General features: G+C 44.0%; 1 protein-coding gene across 1 annotated transcript in view; it reads right to left on the bottom strand.

Moving 5' to 3' along the window:
* Nucleotides 1–433: 433 nt before the first annotated feature.
* The window catches only part of LOC133491686 (junctional adhesion molecule 3B-like), a 105,832-nt gene continuing 85,478 nt past the window's right edge, over nt 434–20,787 (bottom strand). The window contains exons 3-10 of the mRNA XM_061803153.1: nt 13,924–13,992; nt 13,733–13,846; nt 13,502–13,654; nt 10,453–10,655; nt 9,203–9,302; nt 7,367–7,496; nt 7,225–7,279; nt 434–4,165 (exon numbers count right to left, since the gene is read on the bottom strand). Coding sequence (XP_061659137.1) covers nt 4,130–4,165; nt 7,225–7,279; nt 7,367–7,496; nt 9,203–9,302; nt 10,453–10,655; nt 13,502–13,654; nt 13,733–13,846; nt 13,924–13,992 — 860 coding nt within the window. The 3' untranslated portion in view covers nt 434–4,129. The remainder of the gene's footprint in view (nt 4,166–7,224; nt 7,280–7,366; nt 7,497–9,202; nt 9,303–10,452; nt 10,656–13,501; nt 13,655–13,732; nt 13,847–13,923; nt 13,993–20,787) is intronic.

Below are 20,787 nucleotides of genomic sequence, written 5' to 3'. Positions count from 1 at the left end.
GCCATCTGAGGAATCACGGCTTCCCGCAGGTCATCGATACAGTACTGCGTACCTCCATCACAGTCTGGCTTGGGGTTGCCACATAAAAGGACAAACTCCGACTGCAATTGATAGAGCAGCGAGAAAGCAGATTCAGATTTTTAAAAAAATCTAAATAAAACAACTCCCATCATAACCGATTGATCACATTGTAATTACATCCACGTGTTCTATTGACTCATGATGACAAAAAAAAAAAAAAAAAAGCCTAATTAGACTTCCTGTGCCACAAGTAAAATGTTAAAAATGACTTATTTTATTTGTGTCATTATATCCTTATTGTGTATACCGGACGCACTTTTTGTCAGTCGTAAAGGTCACACACGCACACGCACACGACAGAAAGCCGGCCACCCCCCCCCCCCCCTCCCATAACAAAAAACAGGAATCGCTGTTAACGTCAGAAGTGAGTTTTATTAATCACAAATAAGAGTGCTTCTCGACAAATCCCCCCCGACAATCTCTCAAAGAACGTATGTTTACGTGAGATGAGAGTTTAGGTGACATGTCTTCACGGCATAGAGTGAATCGTAAAATAATGACAGTATTGTATGACTGTATGATTGCCCTTTAATATAAAACCCAACTACACAGGAACCGCATTGTAGATCAATCTTTTAGCACACACGTGAAAGGACATGTAAACGTCATACGTTTGCGATTTCACGCCGACGTGACTTGTGGTTTGTGACAAACTGAAGTTCAACAGCTCCATTTGCAACGTTGTAGCAACCAGTTTTAAAAACAGTCAATACAAGCAAGTAGTATTCTTTTGCGTAATAGTGTCCTTAGCAAAAATATTTTCCACTCTATTTAGGCACTAGAGCAAGAGATTCCAATGTCTATTGTCGTGTAATCTATGCGAAAAGAAAAAATATCTACATTTTTGCAGATAAGCGAAGATGGAAAACAGAAATTTGCAGTTACATCATTCCTCTCAAACGCCATGCTCGTGGATATGTGAATGAAAAGCATGAAACCGCGGGGAAAATAACAAAAGTGGGCGAGAGAAGCATCTATTTTAAACGCAGAAGGCACTTGGGAGGAATGAAATTTGTAGAAATGACGGGGCAGCCTGCGTGACTCCTTGACCTCAGTTTGGATCCAGTAGTCATCTGAAATGAGTTTACGGTGGTGTGAACTCATTTTCATTTCCGTTAGCATGTTGACGGTCTGAACAAATTCCCACGTGTGAATGCTCGCTACCAAGATGAGATTCGGTTAACATTGTGCACAGATTCATGGAGAAGGTGAAGATAAAGAATGGATGGAATTGACATCCTTCAAAGTACGACAAGAAAATTGACTTCATGAAGAAAGTGAATTACTCAGCTGGGTAACAGTCACATGGCTCAGTGTGGAAACACGGTGGCACATTTTGCCAAGCTGCCAACATCCCACGAATGAAATGGTTTGTTACCTTTTAAATCAGTCTTCATTTATAAATGGAGTTTCATATTGTCTTTTAATAGGATTTTTGTCATTGTCGTGAATGCAATTAAACAACATAAAGTACCTATATACAATCAGTAACATTGTTAACCTTCCAGAGCCCTGAGAGGAATGAATAAAATATCTAAAATCATATTGCCCACCCGACACCCCATTTGGAAATAAATCTGACATGATAAATAACATCTAGCTTCTAAATTGAAAAAAAAAAAAAAAAAAAGCACAAGAAAAAAACTAGACCAGATTAATCAGTTTTCATATAAATATCACACCTACTTGATGTTTTTGTACCTTTAGTAAATTTCCGTTGAACCTCCAAAGTGTACACCCCTAAAACTTGTACAATTTTGAGTTTCTGGGAAAAATACACTGCAAAAGAATCTGGGAGTTGAACTCAAAATTGAAACAATACAATTGCATTTTGATTTTTCTAGTCTTTTTTTGTTTTTTTTCTTTGTGTGTGATGCCATGACAAAAATGGATGGATCAAAGGTTATATTGAGAGCGTCACCTTTCAACTCAGTTCCTTCTTCCTCGTGAAACGCAAATTCCACATCACCACTCGGCTTGTTGATTTCTCGCTCCATTGTTCCCTCACGTATGAGCAGGAGCCCACAATACTTTCTGGGCAGGATTTCGAGCCGACAGAGGAGCATTGCCTCCGATTTGGAAGCACGAGAGATGGTATTTTAGGTCCCCCGAGCAAGCTTCTGTTGTCGGGGATTGGACCACCAATGTTCTTGCCTTTAGCCACCACCACCATCTCCCAACGCACCCAACCCCGTTGGCCCCTTCCTAAAGAGGGGGGGGGGGGTGCCCATGGGAAGCAAAACAATACCACTTATCACAGATACAAAAAAAAATGTGATGTAAAGGTCTGATCACCATAATAGAATCTTGGAGGGAAAAAAATTGAATCGGTTAAATATGAGCAACAGAAGGAATGAAATAAACGGCATCCACAACTTAATGTATGTGTTGATGTGAATAGTGGAGGCCCCATCGATCGCTCAGTGGTTAGCGCGTTGGTTTTGGCTCAAAAGGCTGCTTCTACTAAATACTGACCAAAGGTCTGTGTGATATTTAAGCTTTTCTTTTTTTTAATAAATGTGGAAAAAATATAATCATTCTGTTGATTTCTCTCAACGTGGGGTTTGTGTGTCGATCAATGAGGGGAAAAAAAAAAAATGTAATGATTTGAGCAAATGGCTACAATATAACAAAAGAGTGGAAAAACTCAACGGGCTCTAAATACTTTCTGTACGATACTTTACCAATTCCAGCAGAACTTATAAAATGCCACAAAGTCAAAGCGTGACTTCTTGTCCTTGCTTTATTACGTTATAGAAATATTCAAAGGGTGAGAAGCTTTATGTTGCAGTGGTTAACTTCTCTTTTGACAGCGATTATTTTAGAAGGTTGGTTTCCAGATTGATGGGATCAACAAAGGTTTGAATTCAGGTGGCCCTTTAAACAAATTCACTTTACATTGTAGCTACTTGGCTCGTTCCCCTGTACTTGATAATACAGCTGACGCAATTCCACAAAACTGTGTGAGCAGTCTATTGTAATTACAGGCTCTGTTGCTAATCAATTAAAGGGACCAGGAAAAGGTCAAAGGCTCTCGCAGGTCGCTCAGCGTTTCTATTTTAAACCTGCAGAAACAAACCTTGTATTACGGCACGTTTTCATAAAGGGCAAAGGGGTCTGGAAGGCTAACTCGCACACCCTGTCAAACCTCTACTCTGATCAAGTAGGACTGAATGCATGGTATGTACGACAGCAAGAGGACAGTAAATTTAAAATATACAAGATGAACACCAAGCTGAGAAGGACACTTAAAACCAAGAAAACGCAGAATTGATTGCTTACAGTGTTTCACAGCATTTGACTGGCACTCTTCAAAAAACCTCTTTCTAAGACTACAAACAAACAGAGGGGTATTTTTTTTTTTTTGGGGGGGCAGAAACCGGGCAATCCCAGCGGAGAGCTTTCGATACGCAAGCCCGTTGATCGTGAACCACTTGGTGATATGCTGACACGAGTCTGCTTTGATTAGTCGTTCCTCGTTTCCAATGGCAAGGTTTATAAATGCTTACAGGTCGATGCAAAGTGGTTAAAGCAACATTTAAAAACACAACTAAATCATAATTACAATGAACACAGTTAGTATTTTACAAATATTTAAAAAAGTAAACTTTTTATCTATAGGCATTTAAAATATATCCCATCAAAAATAGTCTTGACAAATTTCAACAGTAAAAAATAAGTGTATAACAAACGACAACCAGTTTAAAGCGTCATGTAGAAATGTGTCATTTTTGACTGATTTTGGTGGGACAATGTCATCTGTTTCTCCATGTGGATTTGATTTTGAACCAGAAAATAACTTTCAAGTCCACAGTTTCTTACAGCAATTCAAGAAAACAGTCCCTATGTACTTTATATGCGAAGAGTTTTGCAAACTGTTGTCTTGTGAAACCTTGTCACCTTTGGCAAACTTGAAAAAGTTGGATTTCAGTCATCCCAAAAGCTCAGAGCATGAACTGTGGCGGCTCCGCGATGAGACTGCGAAGACTGCAGCCGCACGTCACTTGTTTCACTTGGCACTTTACCCACGGTCATCCTTGCTCCGTTTTCAGATCACAAATGATGACTTATGTCGGAAGTCTCCCTACAAAGAGCGTCGGACAGAATTTTAAAGGCCTGCTCAGTACTGCATGTGGCACGTGCATAGACATTTTTCGAGACGGGTGATCAAGCCTCACAAAAAGAGCAGCCGTCACCAAATGTCTAAAATATATATTAACTTATGGATTCATTTTGGTCAAAAACAACACATTCAAGAATACAACCATTAACAAAGGATGGAAGCTCCAGCGGCTAAAAAAAAGTTGACAGACCACTGTTCAAAATGGCAGATGTATTTGATATACAAAATGATACAGAGATAAATCATTTAAACATTCCCCGCACCCCACTAGTAACCTAAAACCTGTATAATCCAATTGAAAAAAATATATATATATAGAGAGAGAGAGTAAAAATAAAACACTGGCAAAAAAACGGTTGCGCAGCCTCCAGTCACATTCAAACTCGTGTTAAATATGGCTCAGCACAGACCTGGGAGTTGTGATTGGTGCAAATTATACATATTGGACATGTTAGCAAAGGAAGAAGTGATGGGCAAGTACGGCATCCAGGAAAGGAGCTTCGAGGGACCGATGGTGGTGGGCTTTGTAAAAAGGATGGAGAATGGCTGGAGTGAACACTTTTTTCCAGAAGAGGGAGGAACATAAAGTGACCTCCAAGTGCGGAGGTAGATACACCCAGGTAGATTATATTTTGTGGAGACGATGTAATCTGAAGGAGTTTACTGACTGTAAAGTAGTGGTAGGGGAGAGTGTAGCTCGACAGCATAGGATGGTGGTGTGTAGGACGACTCTGGTGGTGGGGAGGAAGGTTAAGAAGACAAAAAGGTAGAGCAGAGAACCATCTGGTGGAAGCTGAGAAAGGAAGAATGTTGTGCGGCCTTTCGGAAAGAGGTGAGACAGAAGCTCCCGGTAGACTGGACTACGACAGCCAAGGTAATCAGAGAGACAGGCAGGAGAGTACTTGGTGTGTCTTTTGGTAGGAAAGGGGAGAAGGAGACTTGGTGGTGGAACCCCAAAATACAGGGAGTCATACAAGGAAAGAGATTAGCGAAGGAGAAGGGGGACACGGAGAGGACTGAGGAGAGCCGTAAAGAATACATCGAGATGCGACGTAGGGCAAAGGTAGAGGTGGCAAAGGCTAAACAAGAGGCATATGAAGACATGTACACCAGGTTGGACACGAAAGAAGGAGAAAAGGATCTCTACAGGTTGGCCAGACAGACGGATAGAAATGGGAAGGATGTGCAGCAGGTAAGGGTGATTAAGGATAGAGATGGAAATGTGTTGACTGGTGCCAGTCGTGTGCTAAATAGATGGAAAGAATACTTTGAGAAGTTGATGAATGAAGAACATGAGAGAGAAGGAAGAGTCAAAGAGGCAAGTGTGAAGGACCAGGAAGTGGCAATGATTAGTAAGGAGGAAGTCAGAAAGGCACTACAAAGGATGAAAAATGGAAAGGCAGTTGGTCCTGATGACATACCGGTGGAGGTACGGAAGCAATTTGGAGAGGTGGCTGTGGAGTTTTTGACCAACTTATTCAACAGAATACAAGCAGGTGAAAAGATGACTGAAGAATGGAGGAAAAAGTGTGCTCGTTTCCATTTTTTAAGAACAAAGGTGATTTGGAGAGTTGTGGGAACTATAGAGGAATAAAGTTCATGAGGCACACAATGAAGTTAGGGGAAAGAGTAGTGGAGGCTAGACTCAGGACAGAAGTAAGTATCTGCGAGCAACAGTATGGTTTCATGCCTAGAAAGAGTACCACAGATGCATTATTGGCCTTGAGGATGCTCGTGGAAAAGTAAGAAGGAGCTACATTCTGTCTTTGTGGACCTAGAGAACAACAGAATACCAATAGAGGAACAGTGGTACTGCATGCAAAAGTTTGGTGTGGCAGAGAATATGTTAGAATAGTACAGGACATGTATGAGGGGAGCAGAACAGCGGTGAGATGTGCTGTAGGTGTGACAGAAGACTTCAAAGTGGGGGTGGGACTGCATTTGGGTTTATCTCTGAGCCCCTTCCTGTTTGCTGTGGTAATGGATAGATTTGAGGTTTGACTGAAATCCCCTTGGACCACGATGTTCGCAAATGACATTGTGAGCTGCAGTGAAAATACGAAGCAGGTGGAAGAACAATTAGAAAGATGGAGGGATGTAGAGGAAAGGAGAGGAATGAAGATTAGCTTTAGTAAGGCAGAATATATGTGCGTGAATGAGAAAAGTGGAGGGGGAAGAGTGAGGCTACAGGGAGAAGAGATAGCGAGGGTGGAGGACTTCAAATACTTGGGGTCAACAATGCGGAGCAATGGTGAGAGTGGTAAAGAAGTGAAGAAACAGGTCCAAGAGGGGTGGATCAGTTGGTGGAAGGTGTCTGGTGTGTTATGTGACAGAAGGGTCTCTGCTAGGATGAAGGGCAAAGTTTACAAAACAGTGGTGAGGCCGGCCATGATGTACGGATTTGAGACGGTGGCACTGAAGAAACAACAGGAAGCTGAACTGGAGGTGGCAGAAATGAAGATGTTGAGGTTCTCGCTCGGAGTGACCAGGTTGGATAGGATTAGAAATGAGCTCATTCGAGGGACGGCCAAAGCTGGATGTTTTGGAGACGAGGTTCGAGAGAGCAGACTTCGATGGTTTGGACATGTTCAGAGGCGAGAAAGTGATTATATTGGTGGTAGGGTGCTGAGGATGGAGCTGCCAGGCAAAAGAGCGAGAGGAAGACCAAAGAGAAGCTTTATGGATGTGGTGAGGGAAGACATGAGGGCAGTTGGGGTTAGAGAGGAAGATGCAGGAGATAGGCTAAGATGGCAAAAGATGACACGCTGTGGCGACCCCTAACGGGACAAGCCGAAAGGAAAAGAAGAAGGATCAGGTCACAAATAGGCTAATACTGAACCACAACTATTCATCCATCCATTTTCAAAACTACTTCTCCTCACTATGGTGGGTATTGCGGAGGATTTTGTCGGGCAAGAGATTGAGTACACCCCCTGAATTGGTCGCCAGCGAATCGCAAGGCACATTGAAACAAAAAGATTTTTGATGGATAATTTTCACTTTGAATTGAATATACGTACTTCATCCTCGGTCCTGACATAGTCCAACCCATCTCCTTTTGCTGGAACTTTGTAACTGCAACACACAGAGCACATGGAGATAAATATGTGAACAATATGTAATTGCTGATCATCTGTATGACGGGATGGGCCAACGTCTTACTTGTTCCCTGCCTGCTTTTGACTTGTGAAGTACCCTCGCTTATATGCGCAGCAGATCCCGGCTGATATACATATAAGTACTATGACTACCACCGCCACTCCCAGTATAATCCCCACAACGTCAATATCATCTGTGGAAATGAAATACAGTCATGCAACAATGACATTTGGTTCAGAAAGCTAGTTGAACTCAAGTATTTGAACACCCTGCTATATTGCAAGTTCTCCCACTTAGAAATCATGGAGGGGTCTGAAATTTTCACCATCGGTGCATGTCCACTGTGAGAGAGATCATCTCAAAAGAAAAATCCAGAAATCACAATGTATGATTTTCTTCACGATTTATTTGTGCGATACAGCTGCAAACAAGTATTTGAACACCTGAGAAAACCAATGTTAATTTTTGGTACTGTTTGCAATGACAGAGGTCAACCGTTTCCTGTAGTTGTTCACCAGGTTTGCACACACTGCAGGAGGGATTTTGGCCCACTCCTCCACACGGATCTTCTCTAAATCAGACGGGTTTCTGGGCTGCCGCTGAGAAACACGGCGTCTCAGCTCCCTCCAAAGATTTTCTATTGGGTTTAGGTCTGGAGACTGGCTAGGCCACGGGAGAACCTTGATATGCTTCTTACAGAGCCACTGCTTGGTGTTCCTGGTTGTGGACTTCAGGTCATTGTCATGTTGAAAGACCCAGCCACGACCAATCTTCAATGCTCTGACTGAGGGAAAGAGGTTGTTCCCCAAAATCTCGGAATACGTGGCCGCGGTCGTCCTCTCCTTAATACAATGCAGTCGTCCTGTCCCATGTACAGAAAAACACCCCCAAAGCATGATGCTACCACCCTATGCTTCACAGTAGGGATGGTGTTCTTGGAGCGGAACTCATCATTGGTCTCCCTCCAAACACGGTGAGTGGAAATATGACCAAAAAGTTCCATTTTGGTCTCATCGGACCCCAAACGCGTCCCCCATGACTCCTCTGTATCATCCAAATAGTCATTGGCAAACTTAAGACGGGCCTTGACATGTGCTGGTTTAAAACCAGGGGAACCTTCCGTGCCGTGCATGATTTCAAACCGTGTCGTCTTAGTGTATTACCGACAGTCACCTCGGAAACGGTGGTCCCAGCTCTTTTCAGGTCATTGACCAAGTCGTGTCGTGTAGTTCTGGTCTGATTCCTCACCTTTCTAAGGATCATTGAGACCCCACAAGGTGATATCTTACATGGGGCTCCACTACGGTAGAGATTGACCGTCATTTTAGCTTCTTCCATTTTCTAATGAGTGCTCCAAGAGTGGACCTTTTTTCACCAAACTGCTTGGCAATTTCTCCGTAGCCCTTTCCAACCGTGTGGAGTTGTCCAATTTTGTCTGTGGTGTCTTTGGACAGCTCTTTGGTCTCGGCCATGTTCCGAGTTTTGAGTCTTACGGATTGGATGGGGTGGACGGGTGTCTTTTCTTTGCAGCTAAAGACCTCACACAGGTGCATCTGAGCCGGGATCATATGTGGAGTGAAGGTGGACTTTTAAAGGTGGACTAACAGGTCTTTGAGGGTGACAATTCTAGCTGACAGACAGGTGTTCAAATACTTATTTGCAGCTGTATCACTCAAATAAATCGTTAAAAAAAAAAAAAAAAAATCATACGTTGTGATTTCTGGGGTGTTGTTTTTCGAATATCTCTCTCACAGTGGACATGCATCTACGATGGAAAATCAGACCCCTCCATGATTTATCAGTGGGAGAACTAGCAATATAGCAGGGTGTTCAAATACTAATTTTCTTCACTGTATATGTTGATGAACCATTCACACTATGCGTTGATGAAACACTTACAGACTTCCATCTTCTGTGGTGCACACTCAGCGTATCCTGCATCGTTTTTTGCTCGGCAGTAGTACTCACCACCGTCTTCTTTTCTGACGGAAATGAACATCTGTATTGGGGGGGAAAAAATACACAACAGCCACTCAGTGTTTCCTGCTGTACTATATAGACGCTTGACAAAGTCTTATTACGGGCACTACTGTCTGCACAGCCCATGAAACTGGACACCATTTGTTGGAGTAGTCAACCTTTAAACCAACATCGCAACCTTGGGGTGCAGTATTACATAGGCCATTTAAAAAAAAAAAACTACAAAAAAAAATTCTCCAAGTCATATATTCCATTCCACTCTGCAAGCCGCTTATCCTCAAGTGTCCCGGGAGCGCTGGAGCCTATCCCAGCCAACATCAAGCGAAAGGCGGACTGCACCCTGAACTGGTCGCCAGGTCAGTTGCGGGGCACATACCAACACCGTTACTGAGCGGGAATCAATCCCACCCTGCCTTCACCAAAGTCAGGCATGTGTACCACTGCGCCACCAGTGACTCCCCCGAAGAAATATGAATAACTATAATTGTGTGGATTTACAATGATTAAATATTTGAAAATGGTTAATTTTGGATGATATCTATATATGCAGCCTTCCCATCTGCACATATGAACTTTGCATGAATGATACGTACACATCATATCCTGTATGCAAATTATTTGTTATCTCGTAAGATTTTCAAACGAAACAAAACCAAGTGATTTCATCTAAATAATGCAATATGACCGAGCATGCAGTTATCTCATTCCACAGTATTCTTCTATTCGTGTGCATTATTTTTCCACAAGTGCTGCAGTTAAAAAGAAAAAAAAAAAAAATGGCGCTGGAGCAGGTGCAGAAGTCGTAACATCCAAACCTCGTTAGAATAGAGATGGCAATTTAAAAGGCTGTCTTGAGTTGACAGTTGCGTTGGAGTTCCACACAAAGGAGGAGACTGCAGTACGGTGTGATATTTCACATCATAAGAGGCCAGCGTGGAGGCTGGCAAGAGAGTCTGGGGAGGTGGAAAGTTTACAGACTGAGTGAGCAGCGTCCATGGAGGAATGTGCAAGCGAGGACAGCAGATTCCCCTTGTGGCTCAAGCCCTCCTGCACCATCAACTGTCGACCCAAAATATCCGCCCCCACCCCTGGGCGTTCGGCCACTGTCCTTGCCCCACCCTCCTCGCTCACGCGTGTCCTTGTCCAAACACATGCGCACACGTACTGACCAGAATTCCTGTTTCCGAGTTGAGCGTGTATGAGGAGTTGGAGAACTTCATGCTGCTCTTCGGGTCATCGGGGATTTCCTCTTTGTCCTTGAACCACTGGTACTGAGACTTGGGGAAGCCTTCTTCCTCCAAACAACTCAGCTCCGCCGACTTCCCAAAAGGTACCGATTTGGGGATGTTGCATTTGGGGACAACTGGCTTTACTGTAGTTTTAGAAAAACAAAGGCACATTGTGACAGTACTGCAACATCCAATAAGATGACAGGTATGCCAGGAGAAACTAGGGCAGCCATCAAATCTGAATAGGAATGAATCTTAGAATATCATACGATTTACATTATCCTGACAAGAGCTGTGATTGCTGCCACGCCCCATTTACTTTCAAAAACAAAATATTTCACAATTTCTGGCCCGCGTTTAGGACCGACATCATTATGACATGCTGCACACGGTTTTGGTGCACGTGCGCAACAACAGCAGCAGTTCATCATGGATCGCTGATGCAAATGTTTCTTTATGTCATGCCAAACGGTCTTAAAATGAGCACAGCAAGCCATTTTCACTCCAAATAAATGAATTCACCAAGTAAGATTTTGCATTTTTGTTTGTATGGGGGAAAGTTGCGCAGGAGTCAACACAGCATGACAGATATGGAGCCAGCTCGCTAGCTTGAAAGGATTGGCAGCACCACCATCCTTTGGACACGGTACAGCGAGGGATCTTGGTTTAAGTAAGCCATTTTATAGGTCAAGTGTCATCCGTAAAAACATTTGAAAATAGATATTGTCATGAAAAATACATATAACATTTTTCACTTTGTCCTGTTTAATGAATGTCTGATTGGTGAACCTGACAAATGTCTTTATGAAAAAAATATGAACGGAGAGCACGTAATCCATGCGCAACATTGCGGAAGTGTCATTCGACGTCCAAGTCGTCGCCATATTGGCTGCATCTCCTGTCCGTGACGTCACGCCGGACATTCGCCATTGAAAACACACTGTGGCCCCTACTGTGGGAGACAAACGCGCTCCTTCTGACGCGGAAGCTTTTTTCAGAGAAGAAAACATCTCGCAACTGAGTGAAGTTTCCGGGCCACATTTAGATGATATGCAATCACGGCCGAACCGCCTCCCCGCGTGAGCCATTTCCGCAGCAGAGATGAGCCACCCCGGCCGACAAGGCCAGCGGCCGGCTCGGCCTTTTCCACAAGCTCGGCCGGGGTGGCTCATTTTCAGCGGCGAGGCGGCCTATCGCGGCGCCGAGCCGGGCCGGGCCAGTTTACGGCGTTGTCGTCACACGCGGACGAGTACGCCATTGCCAGCAGCGTTGTTCATAGCTGCCGCTGTCCGTGGCGTTGTTCGTAGCCTCCGTCCGCGATGAACAACACCGCAGAGCTGGGCCGCTTTACGGCGTTGTCGTCGCACACAGCAGAGTGCGCCGTTGCCGGCGGCGTTGTTCATAGCCCGAGCCCGACGCGGCAGCCGTCCGACACGCAAATCGACACGTTGAGCACCCCTGTCATACGCATACGGCTCTATTGTTACATTATGAGAGACAGAGTACGTGGTGCACCCCAAACTATTTTTTGTTTTTTTTTTTACTAGCTCTACACACACACCTACCTGTCATTTGAGAGCCTTTGCGCCCGTGCAATCTATTTTTCACGACGAACCGGGTCTCCTGGAAACGTATGAAGGGTAAATCCATCCTCCCGAGCGTTCAAGCAATGTCCAGCAATGCAACGAGCCGGCATTTTGGCTAACACATGGGAACAACGAGCTAGCTACCTTCCCGCAGGTAAAACTAATAGAAACAAAGGAGTCCGCTGGAGGGCGCTCCTGCCCCGTACGTCACTTCCTCCTTCTTCTCAAAAACAAATCCCTTGAGAGGATTTTCATGGCAGGAGTTCTAAAACGCTATGTACGTCAAAATCATCTTTTGTGGTGAAAAAACAGATGGGTCCATACTGGCTGCCGTTCTTTTTTCATTCATAACATAGTAAAAATCATCCATTTCATGACACTTTGACCTTGAAACTAAAACGGAGGGGGAAATAGGAGGCCAAATGTGCCAGTATACTCTTTCCAGTTCAACAGGTCAGTGATTTCCGACATTTATAGGGCCAAGGCACATATTTTACAATTGAAAAATCCCACGGCACACCAACAAGAGTAAATGTCACCAAAAATGGATCGATTAATTACTGTATGCATTTCCTGCCATCTAATAGAAGAGGATTTTTTTTTTCGTTCTGTCTGTCATTGTGCCTCACTTGAATAAATAAGATACATTACTTCTCTGGAATAAATGTTTGTTTTTTTTGCAATTACATAAAATTGGACAACTTCCCACGGCACACGTGAAGAGCGCCGACGGCACGCTAATGTGCCGGGGCACATTGTTTGGGAATCACTGCAATAGATAATCTTTGGAAATAGCAAACTGGATTTTACAATAGCTCAACTACGACATCTATTATTTTGTATTATTAGGAGGAGTTACGAGCCAATTCTGAATCAGAAGTCCCTACCAATAATGATGGGATTTGGAGGGCGAGTCTGAGCCTCAATAGAAACGTAGACGCAGTGTGGTGCTTCTGGGCCTTATTTGCAACTCGGATGCTTTTAAGTGACACCACCCGGGCGCATGCTTATCGTTCATGGTTGGGATGGGAACACGATTTTAGCACGATGCCAAAAAATGTTACCGAAACATGTGGCGCTTGCTTTCTTTAGCTCTGCAGTTCAGAGCAGATGCAGTTTCAGAAGCTTCCCCTTATAGCCCAGAACATGCCTTTGCAGCTGGGTAGGTCTAGTCTGGTCACAACACATCCTCGCATGTATGCCAAAGGCTCGGTGCGACCTACAACACGGTGTCATCTTACCGCATACAAAGTGTGAACTCACCAGGCAAGGTCTCTCTTTTAAGGGCAAAATAATCATGTTATTATTAGCCTGAATTCTGAATAATCTTGTGCTGTCGTATTTATATCACTCGGGAGTCTACCTCCTCGAAAGCCTCGAACAGATCATTGAGAGGACTGTACCTCGAACGACGAGGTCAATCACTATCTCGTCGAAGGACTTCTGGTCATCAGCAGCCGTGACCTCACAGCGATATCTTGCTGTGTCCATTCGGGTTGCATTGGTAATCACTAATGTGGCAGGTTCTCTGATCACTGCTCGATTCTCCAAGTCCCCTACAATTAAAGCAAACATCAAGACCAATGTACTTCGTTGGTGACTTAACTCTGAGACACAGTAGCCGTATAACTTACCGGAAACTTTCTTGTTAAAGTATACATAGCTTGGTCCCTCTGCTTTGATCTTTTTCCACTCAATTCGAGGATTGTTTGTGGAAATTGAGTCGATCAAACACGATAATTCAATTTCTAAGACAAAAGACAAAAAGCGTGATGTCACGAGAAACAATTCATAAAGGACATCGGAACATTGTCATCGTACTTACTGTCAAACTCGTCTGTCCACGGTGAATTGTTGTCCGTCCTCAATACGACTCCCAAGACGCTGAAGCAGCCTGCAAAACAGAGAGTGGAGGCCATGAAAAATAAGAATTTCCGCTACATTAATCTTCGTGATAGTGATGATCTCATGCTAATTTGCACAATACCAGCTGACATGCACCAATGTGCTGTGTTCATTTTTAAGACTCTCCTTGGGGATACTTGAGCATATGCTCATTTGAAATATCAGAAACTCCGTTGGAGGAGATAAATGTCAATCGCATATCAGTGACGTGATTTATGTTCTACCCCTCTTTGGCCTAATTTTGTGATTGTTCATCTTCCATTTTTAGTTGTGTTGGTCAAACTATTGTTTGTGCGTGTTGAGCGGAGGAGTTGTTTCCATGCAGTGCATAATTGCGCACGGAGGCATGTGGTCTTTCAGGGCAAGCTCACCATGCCAGTAGTTCAACTGGCTGCCGAGAACATTTTCCCCTCTCCCCCTTTCTGTGGGCCTGATGCTACAGCCTGTGTAGGCCTGATGGGAGCGTCAAGTGAATCGTCCTGACAGCCATTAGTCCGCATACAAATTCACGCAACATCCCTTCCGCAATCAAATGAACCAAAGAAGACACTCAAAGCTTTTGATCACGCTTTCAAGGAGGATGGCCTGAACTCACTCAGATCTCAAGGTCAACACTGCAAATTTATGGTTATCGTCAAAAGCGCAGTCAGCAACGCCTCCAAGTTTGCAGCCTAAGTCTAAAATACCAGGCTAGTATAACCTAACCTCGACCTAAGGACACACGCTATGTTGAACTGTCGAAGGTCATCTGCTGAAGCAGACAACCTAAGCTGATTGTCTGCCACCGTCTTTTTGGAGAGCGTGACAAGACGACAACTTGTACAAAATTAGGTCGCACTTCCATTTGAAAAAACAATCTCATTTGAAAAGTCTGATTCAACCGAAGACACGTTTTTTTTTTTTTTTTTTTTTAAATGGTAGTTCATTTCTGGTAACTATATCAAATGAATGGTTTGGAAAAGGTAATGTAAACATGAAATCTAATGGCGCCCCATAACAGTTGCCCGGATCTTCTATTGGGAAGAATATTGCAATATAAGAATAGTAGGTATTGTATCAACTCATAGATACAATGAATAACAGCAAAAAAAAAAAAAAAAAAAAAAATCTGCTCCATTTTTTCTTCTTTTTTTTTTTTTTACAAAAGCTATATTGGCGTTTGATAAATGTTCTTAGTTTGAAAGATGCCTGCATTTTACTTTTGGAGGTGCGTGTGACGCATAACGGCGTCTTTTTCACTCATCACTCTCAAATGTACTATACGTACACTGTTAATTTATATCGCATCCAACTAGGCCACTAATGCTAAAGGGTCACTTCTTGGACCTCTCCAGTTCAGCCTGTATATGCTACCCTTGGGTCAAATTCTGCAAAACTTTAATTTTGACTACCATAGCTATGCAGATGTCACACAGTTATATTTAGCAGTGTCTCCAGATGACTACAGTTCAATCGAGGTATTGTGACACTGTCTAAATCAGATAAATAACTGGATGAGTCTAAATTTTCTTCAACTAAATCACAACAAAACTGAGACAATTGTTTTAGGCAATAAAGAAAAGAGAATTGCTCTAAGTTAACACCTGGACTCTGTCATTAAAAACCAAAGACCAAGTCCGAAACCTTGGTGCTCTGATTGATTCAGACCTGACTTCAACAATCATATCAAATCAATCGCAAAAACTGCCTTCGGCCATCCGAAAAACATATCTAGATGCAAGTCTCGTATGTGTCAAACAGACCAGGAAAAGTTCATCCATGTTTTTATCTCAAGTAGACTTCTAGACTTGACGACTGTAATGGTCTTCTGAGTGGACTCCCCAAAAAGAGTAAGCTCATTCAGAATGCCGCAGCTCGCCTTCTGACAAAAACAAAGCGGTCAGAGCATATAACTCCGATCCTAAAATCCTTGCACTAGCTTCCAGTCAGCTTTAGAATAGATTTTAAAAGTTCTGCTACTGGTCGAGAAATCACTCCATGGTTCAGGTCCTGAATACGTGAAAGAAATGCTTCCGGAATACAAACCCAGTAGAGCTCTGAGATCGACTGACTCTGGTCAAATAGTGGAGCGCAGAGTCCAAAGCAAACATGGTGAAGCAGTGAAGCAGCATTTAGCTATTATGCTGCACACAAATGGAAGAAGTTGCCAACAGAGGTGAGGTCAGCCCCCAAGTGTGAACGTTTTTAAATCCAGGTTGAAAACTCTTTTTTTTTTTTTTTTTTTTTTTAAAAATCATGCTTTTTTTTAGGATATATCCACTTTTTGATCATATTACTTGCACTGTATGCGGTTTTATCTTTAAATATTTTGTCATTTTTATTTTTTTTATTCCGTTTTAAATGTTTTATCTCTTAGTTTTCAAATGCCTTTAATAGTGTAAAGTCATTGAGTTACCTTGTGTATATGAAATGCGCTATACAAATAAATTTGCTTTGCTTTGCTTAAAGAGTCCAAAATATCAGAATATCGGTGCCTACTAAAATCCACAGAGAAAAAAATAAGTTATTCCACATGATTAATTGAGCACAGTAACTTACGACTAAATGTAGAATTTGGCTTTCCTGCTTGGACTAAAAAAGTGTGGACATTTTACTCCCCGTCCTCATCTCTAATTCGGTGGGTATTAGAACAAATTAGGTGCCTAAGTGGGTTTGACGCGGAGATGAAAAGCTCGAGAACTCTGCCATGGAAACAGCTGTCCAGGAAAACATGAAAGCCCTGCACAGAGGGGTACGGTCATTGAATTCATGCATCGAGCCAATAAAAAGGATGAACATACCAGTCATGAATGTGATTTTAAGCAAATATTTCAGGGTAAAAAAAAAAAAACACATTGTTTCAAGATGCAAGATCACAAGTGTGGTTAACAGACTCAAATCTTCTTCTTCGGCTTGTCCCATTCGGGGTCATATTTTTCCGTGTAGTTAAGAGACTTAAAATATATTGCAATATATTTCAAAGCAGAACTCCGATGTCGTCGCTCCAATGTGGAAATATAAAAACAACGAGAATGGCACTCTTGAGAACAGCGATGTTGGAAACATCTACAATGTTGTTATAATAACAATAATAATATTAATTTCATTATTATTATTGTTTATAGAGCAGCAATAAAACTCATTTACGTTTATAACTGTATGTATATGGCATTTCTATGAGTGTACATTTCGTGACTTGCAAAGTGTTTTCTGAAGATGTTTTTTTTTTTCCCATCTGTATGATTTTTCTTTTCCACGGTTTTGCTTTTTCCAGGAAAAGTAACACAGATGCATCTTAGTGCCTTCAGCGTTCCTTTTTTTGGGTTTACTTTCAAACAGTCTTTCTTTGTCACTCAGACCTCATGAAATTGTTCCAATGCATCAGTGAGATCTGTGGACGGACATTGCTAATTAGGCCATCCATAAAAATATGTAGGTTTTCGGTAACCCGACCGACCGACCGGCCGTAAATATTCAAAAGTGTACCTGTATTACTGCATTCCGTCTATCACGATCAATTGTCAAATCAAACACTGTCGGGGAGACATGACCAGAAAATGTGTCACCTTTCGCCAACGACCATGAGCACGGGTGTCAAGCAAAAGATAGATGCGACAATATTGGAGGGAAAAAATAACAGAAAACAAAACAGCTGCTCAGGAGAGGAAATGTTGGGCAGTCCATTCACACATTGCACAAGGCACTGTATGTTCACGTAATTTTAATACAATACAAGGCAAGGGAAAGCAAGGAAAGGCATGTTTGATTGTGTAGCGTAACCTAACCCTTCGTTAAGAAGAAGGACGCTTCGCTACGGCCCTGCATCGACTACCGAGGACTCAACGACATCACCGTGAAAAATAGGTATCCTCTTCCCCTGATTGCGACGGTGTTCAAACTGCTTCACCAAGTTGGACCTATGGATCCGGGAGGGGGACGAATGGAAGACGGCATTCAACACCCCCACAGGCCATTACGAGTATTTGGTGATCCCGTTTGGGTTGACGAACGCACCTGCTGTTTTCCAGAGTTTTATTAACGACGTGCTCCGGGAGCAACTGAATAGAAATGTGTTTGCGTACCTCGATGACGTGATTTTTTTTCCTCTGACCTGACTTCCCACACCAGACAAGTCAGAGAGGCTGTTTGTGAACATGGAGAAGTGCGAGTTCCACCGAGCCTCCGTGTCCTTCCTGGAGTTCATCCTGGAAGAGGGGGAGATTCGAATGGATCCCGGGAAGGTCGACGCAGTCCTTCAATGGCCCACTCCCTCTTGTAGGAAGGACATGCAGAGGTTCATCAGGTTTGCGAACTTCTACCATAAGTTCATCCGGAATTTCAGTTCCGTTGCCGCACCTTTGCATGCTCTCACATCTCTACGCAACACCTTCGAGTGGACAAGGACCTGTCAGGAGGCCTTCGACAGGCTCAAGGCAAGTTTTACCACCGCGCCGAACCTAATAGTGCCGGACCGGGATCGGCAGTTCGTGGTCGAGTTGGACGTGTCGGACTCGGGAATTGGAGCAATTCTATCCCAGAGGAGCACCAAGAACGGTAGGGACCACCCGTGTGCCTTCCTGTTGAAGAGACTGACCCCGGCTGAGCGTAACTACGATGTGGGAGACCGCGAACTGCTGGCGGTCAACACGGCGATGGAGGAGTGGCGCCATTGACTCGAGGGGTCGCAAGTGCCGTTCGTGGTCCTCACCGATCATAAGAACTTGGAATATCTGAGGACCGCAAAGCGGCTGAACACTCGCGAGGCCAGGTGGGCACTGTTCTTCACCAGTTTCCACTTCACATTGTCTTTCTGCCCAGGCTCTAAGAATGGGAAGCCGGATGCACCCTCGCAGATCCACGAGGGGGATCGCGCAGAGCCTGCGAGCATCCCGATCCTGCCGGAGGCCTGCTTCGTGTCCGGGTTCACCTGGGCAATAGAGACACGGGTGAAGGAGGCCCTGAGGGACACTCTGGGTCCCGCTGGTTGTCCTCCCGGCCGCCTGTTTGTGGTACCGTCACAGTGGGGGGACGTCATTGACTGGGCCACACCAATAAGACGGTCTGCCATCCGGGCATGGCGAAGACGCGCTCGGTCGTCGAACAACGGTTCTGGTGGCCCAACATGGGTAGGGACGTGAGGGAGTTCGTCAACGCCTGCCCGGTTTGTGCGGCCAACAAGACGTCTCGCCTGCGTCCTTTGGGAGAGCTGCGGCCTCTGCCAATTCCCTCTCGCCCTTAGTAGCACATCGCTGTGGACTTCGTCACTGGGCTACCTCCCTCCCAGGGGAAAACGGGGGTGCTTTCCATTGTGGACCGGTTCTCCAAGATGGTCCACTTCGCGCCGACCCCGAAGATGCCGTCCGTCAAGCAGACTGCCCAGTTGCTGCTGGACGAGGTCGTCCGCTCCCACGGGCTCCCGGTGGATATCGTCTCTGACAGAGGACCACAGTTCATTTGCCGGTTCTGGAAGGAGTTCTGCACTCTCATCGGCGCTTCGGCGAGCCTGACGTCGGGCCACCACCCGGAGTCCAACGGCCAGACAGAGAGGATTAACCGGGACTTGGAGACCGGTCTGGGCTGCTTGGCATCTCAGGATCACACAGCACGTGGAGCCAGCACCTCAGATGGGTGGAGTATGCTCACAACTCCCTGCCCTCCGCCTCCCCAGGTATGGCTCCTTTCCACATCGTGCACGGTTATCCTCCCTCTCTGTTTCCTTCATTGGCCACGGACTCCGCGGTGCCGTCCGCCCTGGCAGTGATAAGACGCTACAAGCGAACCTGGGAGGCAGCACGCAGGACTGCGCACCTGAGTCGTGCATTTGGGTCCGCCCTCGAGTCTCGTTCTTGACAGAACCTAGCCCTAACCCAGTTAAGAGAGAAAGTGATATCTGCAAAAGGAGGACCTGATCTTTGAAAATGGCAGACCAGTGTTGGAATTTCATTACTCAGAATGGTTCCAGGACCTTGCCTTTATGGTCAATGTTACAAAGCACCTGAATAACTTGAACAAACAAGTGCTAGGGTGCAACAAAGTTGTTGTGCAGTATTATGACGGTATATGCTCATCTTGCATTTGTTTAGAAAACAGAATTATTTATGTGAATAACTGAAGCATTGTGTGTTTGTGTTCTTTTTCTTCAGAATTAAGTATATAACTTGGTGTGTGTGTATATATATATATATATATATATATATAGGCCATAGGGCTTTTGCTTCCAGTCCTCAAACTGGTAGCGTCTTAAACAGGAGGCTCTGGCCAGCCTGATCGTAATTCAATAAATCCTGCTGATTTTGGGCCGGATATTGTGAACACTCGGCGACGACTTTGGTGGACTAAAATCACCATCTTGTGCAATCTTAGTACCCAAATTGGAGCTGTATCATTTAAGTGGAAGCTGCTCAGCCTAAGTTAGCATAGCCTTGATCGCTAACAACAAAACGCGTCTGTTTTCTAATATTTACTGAGAAGGAAAACATCAAACGGTAGTATCTACACATCCTGGAAAAACCTATGTATCGTATACAACAAGGATCGTGAGTACTCAGAGGAATTTGGGTGTGTGGAAACAACTTAAATTTGCCTATCGGCCTAGTATTCCTTAGCTTAGCTTGCTAACAGCGAGACGTGTTTGTGATCAATTCTTTGACTTTGAAGAAACATCGAACGTGGACTCAACTAACTTAAACATAGATTTGGTAGTATGTAACTTATGTGCTGACTTTGTTTATGATTAGGAGAAAGGTTGATATATTGTGCATCCAAGAGAACAAGTGGAAAGGGGGTAAGGCGAGAAGTTTAGGTG

Source organism: Syngnathoides biaculeatus, chromosome 18, assembly GCF_019802595.1.
Source record: "Syngnathoides biaculeatus isolate LvHL_M chromosome 18, ASM1980259v1, whole genome shotgun sequence".
NCBI lineage: Eukaryota > Metazoa > Chordata > Actinopteri > Syngnathiformes > Syngnathidae > Syngnathoides > Syngnathoides biaculeatus.
This window is presented reverse-complemented; position numbering and strand designations above follow the sequence as displayed.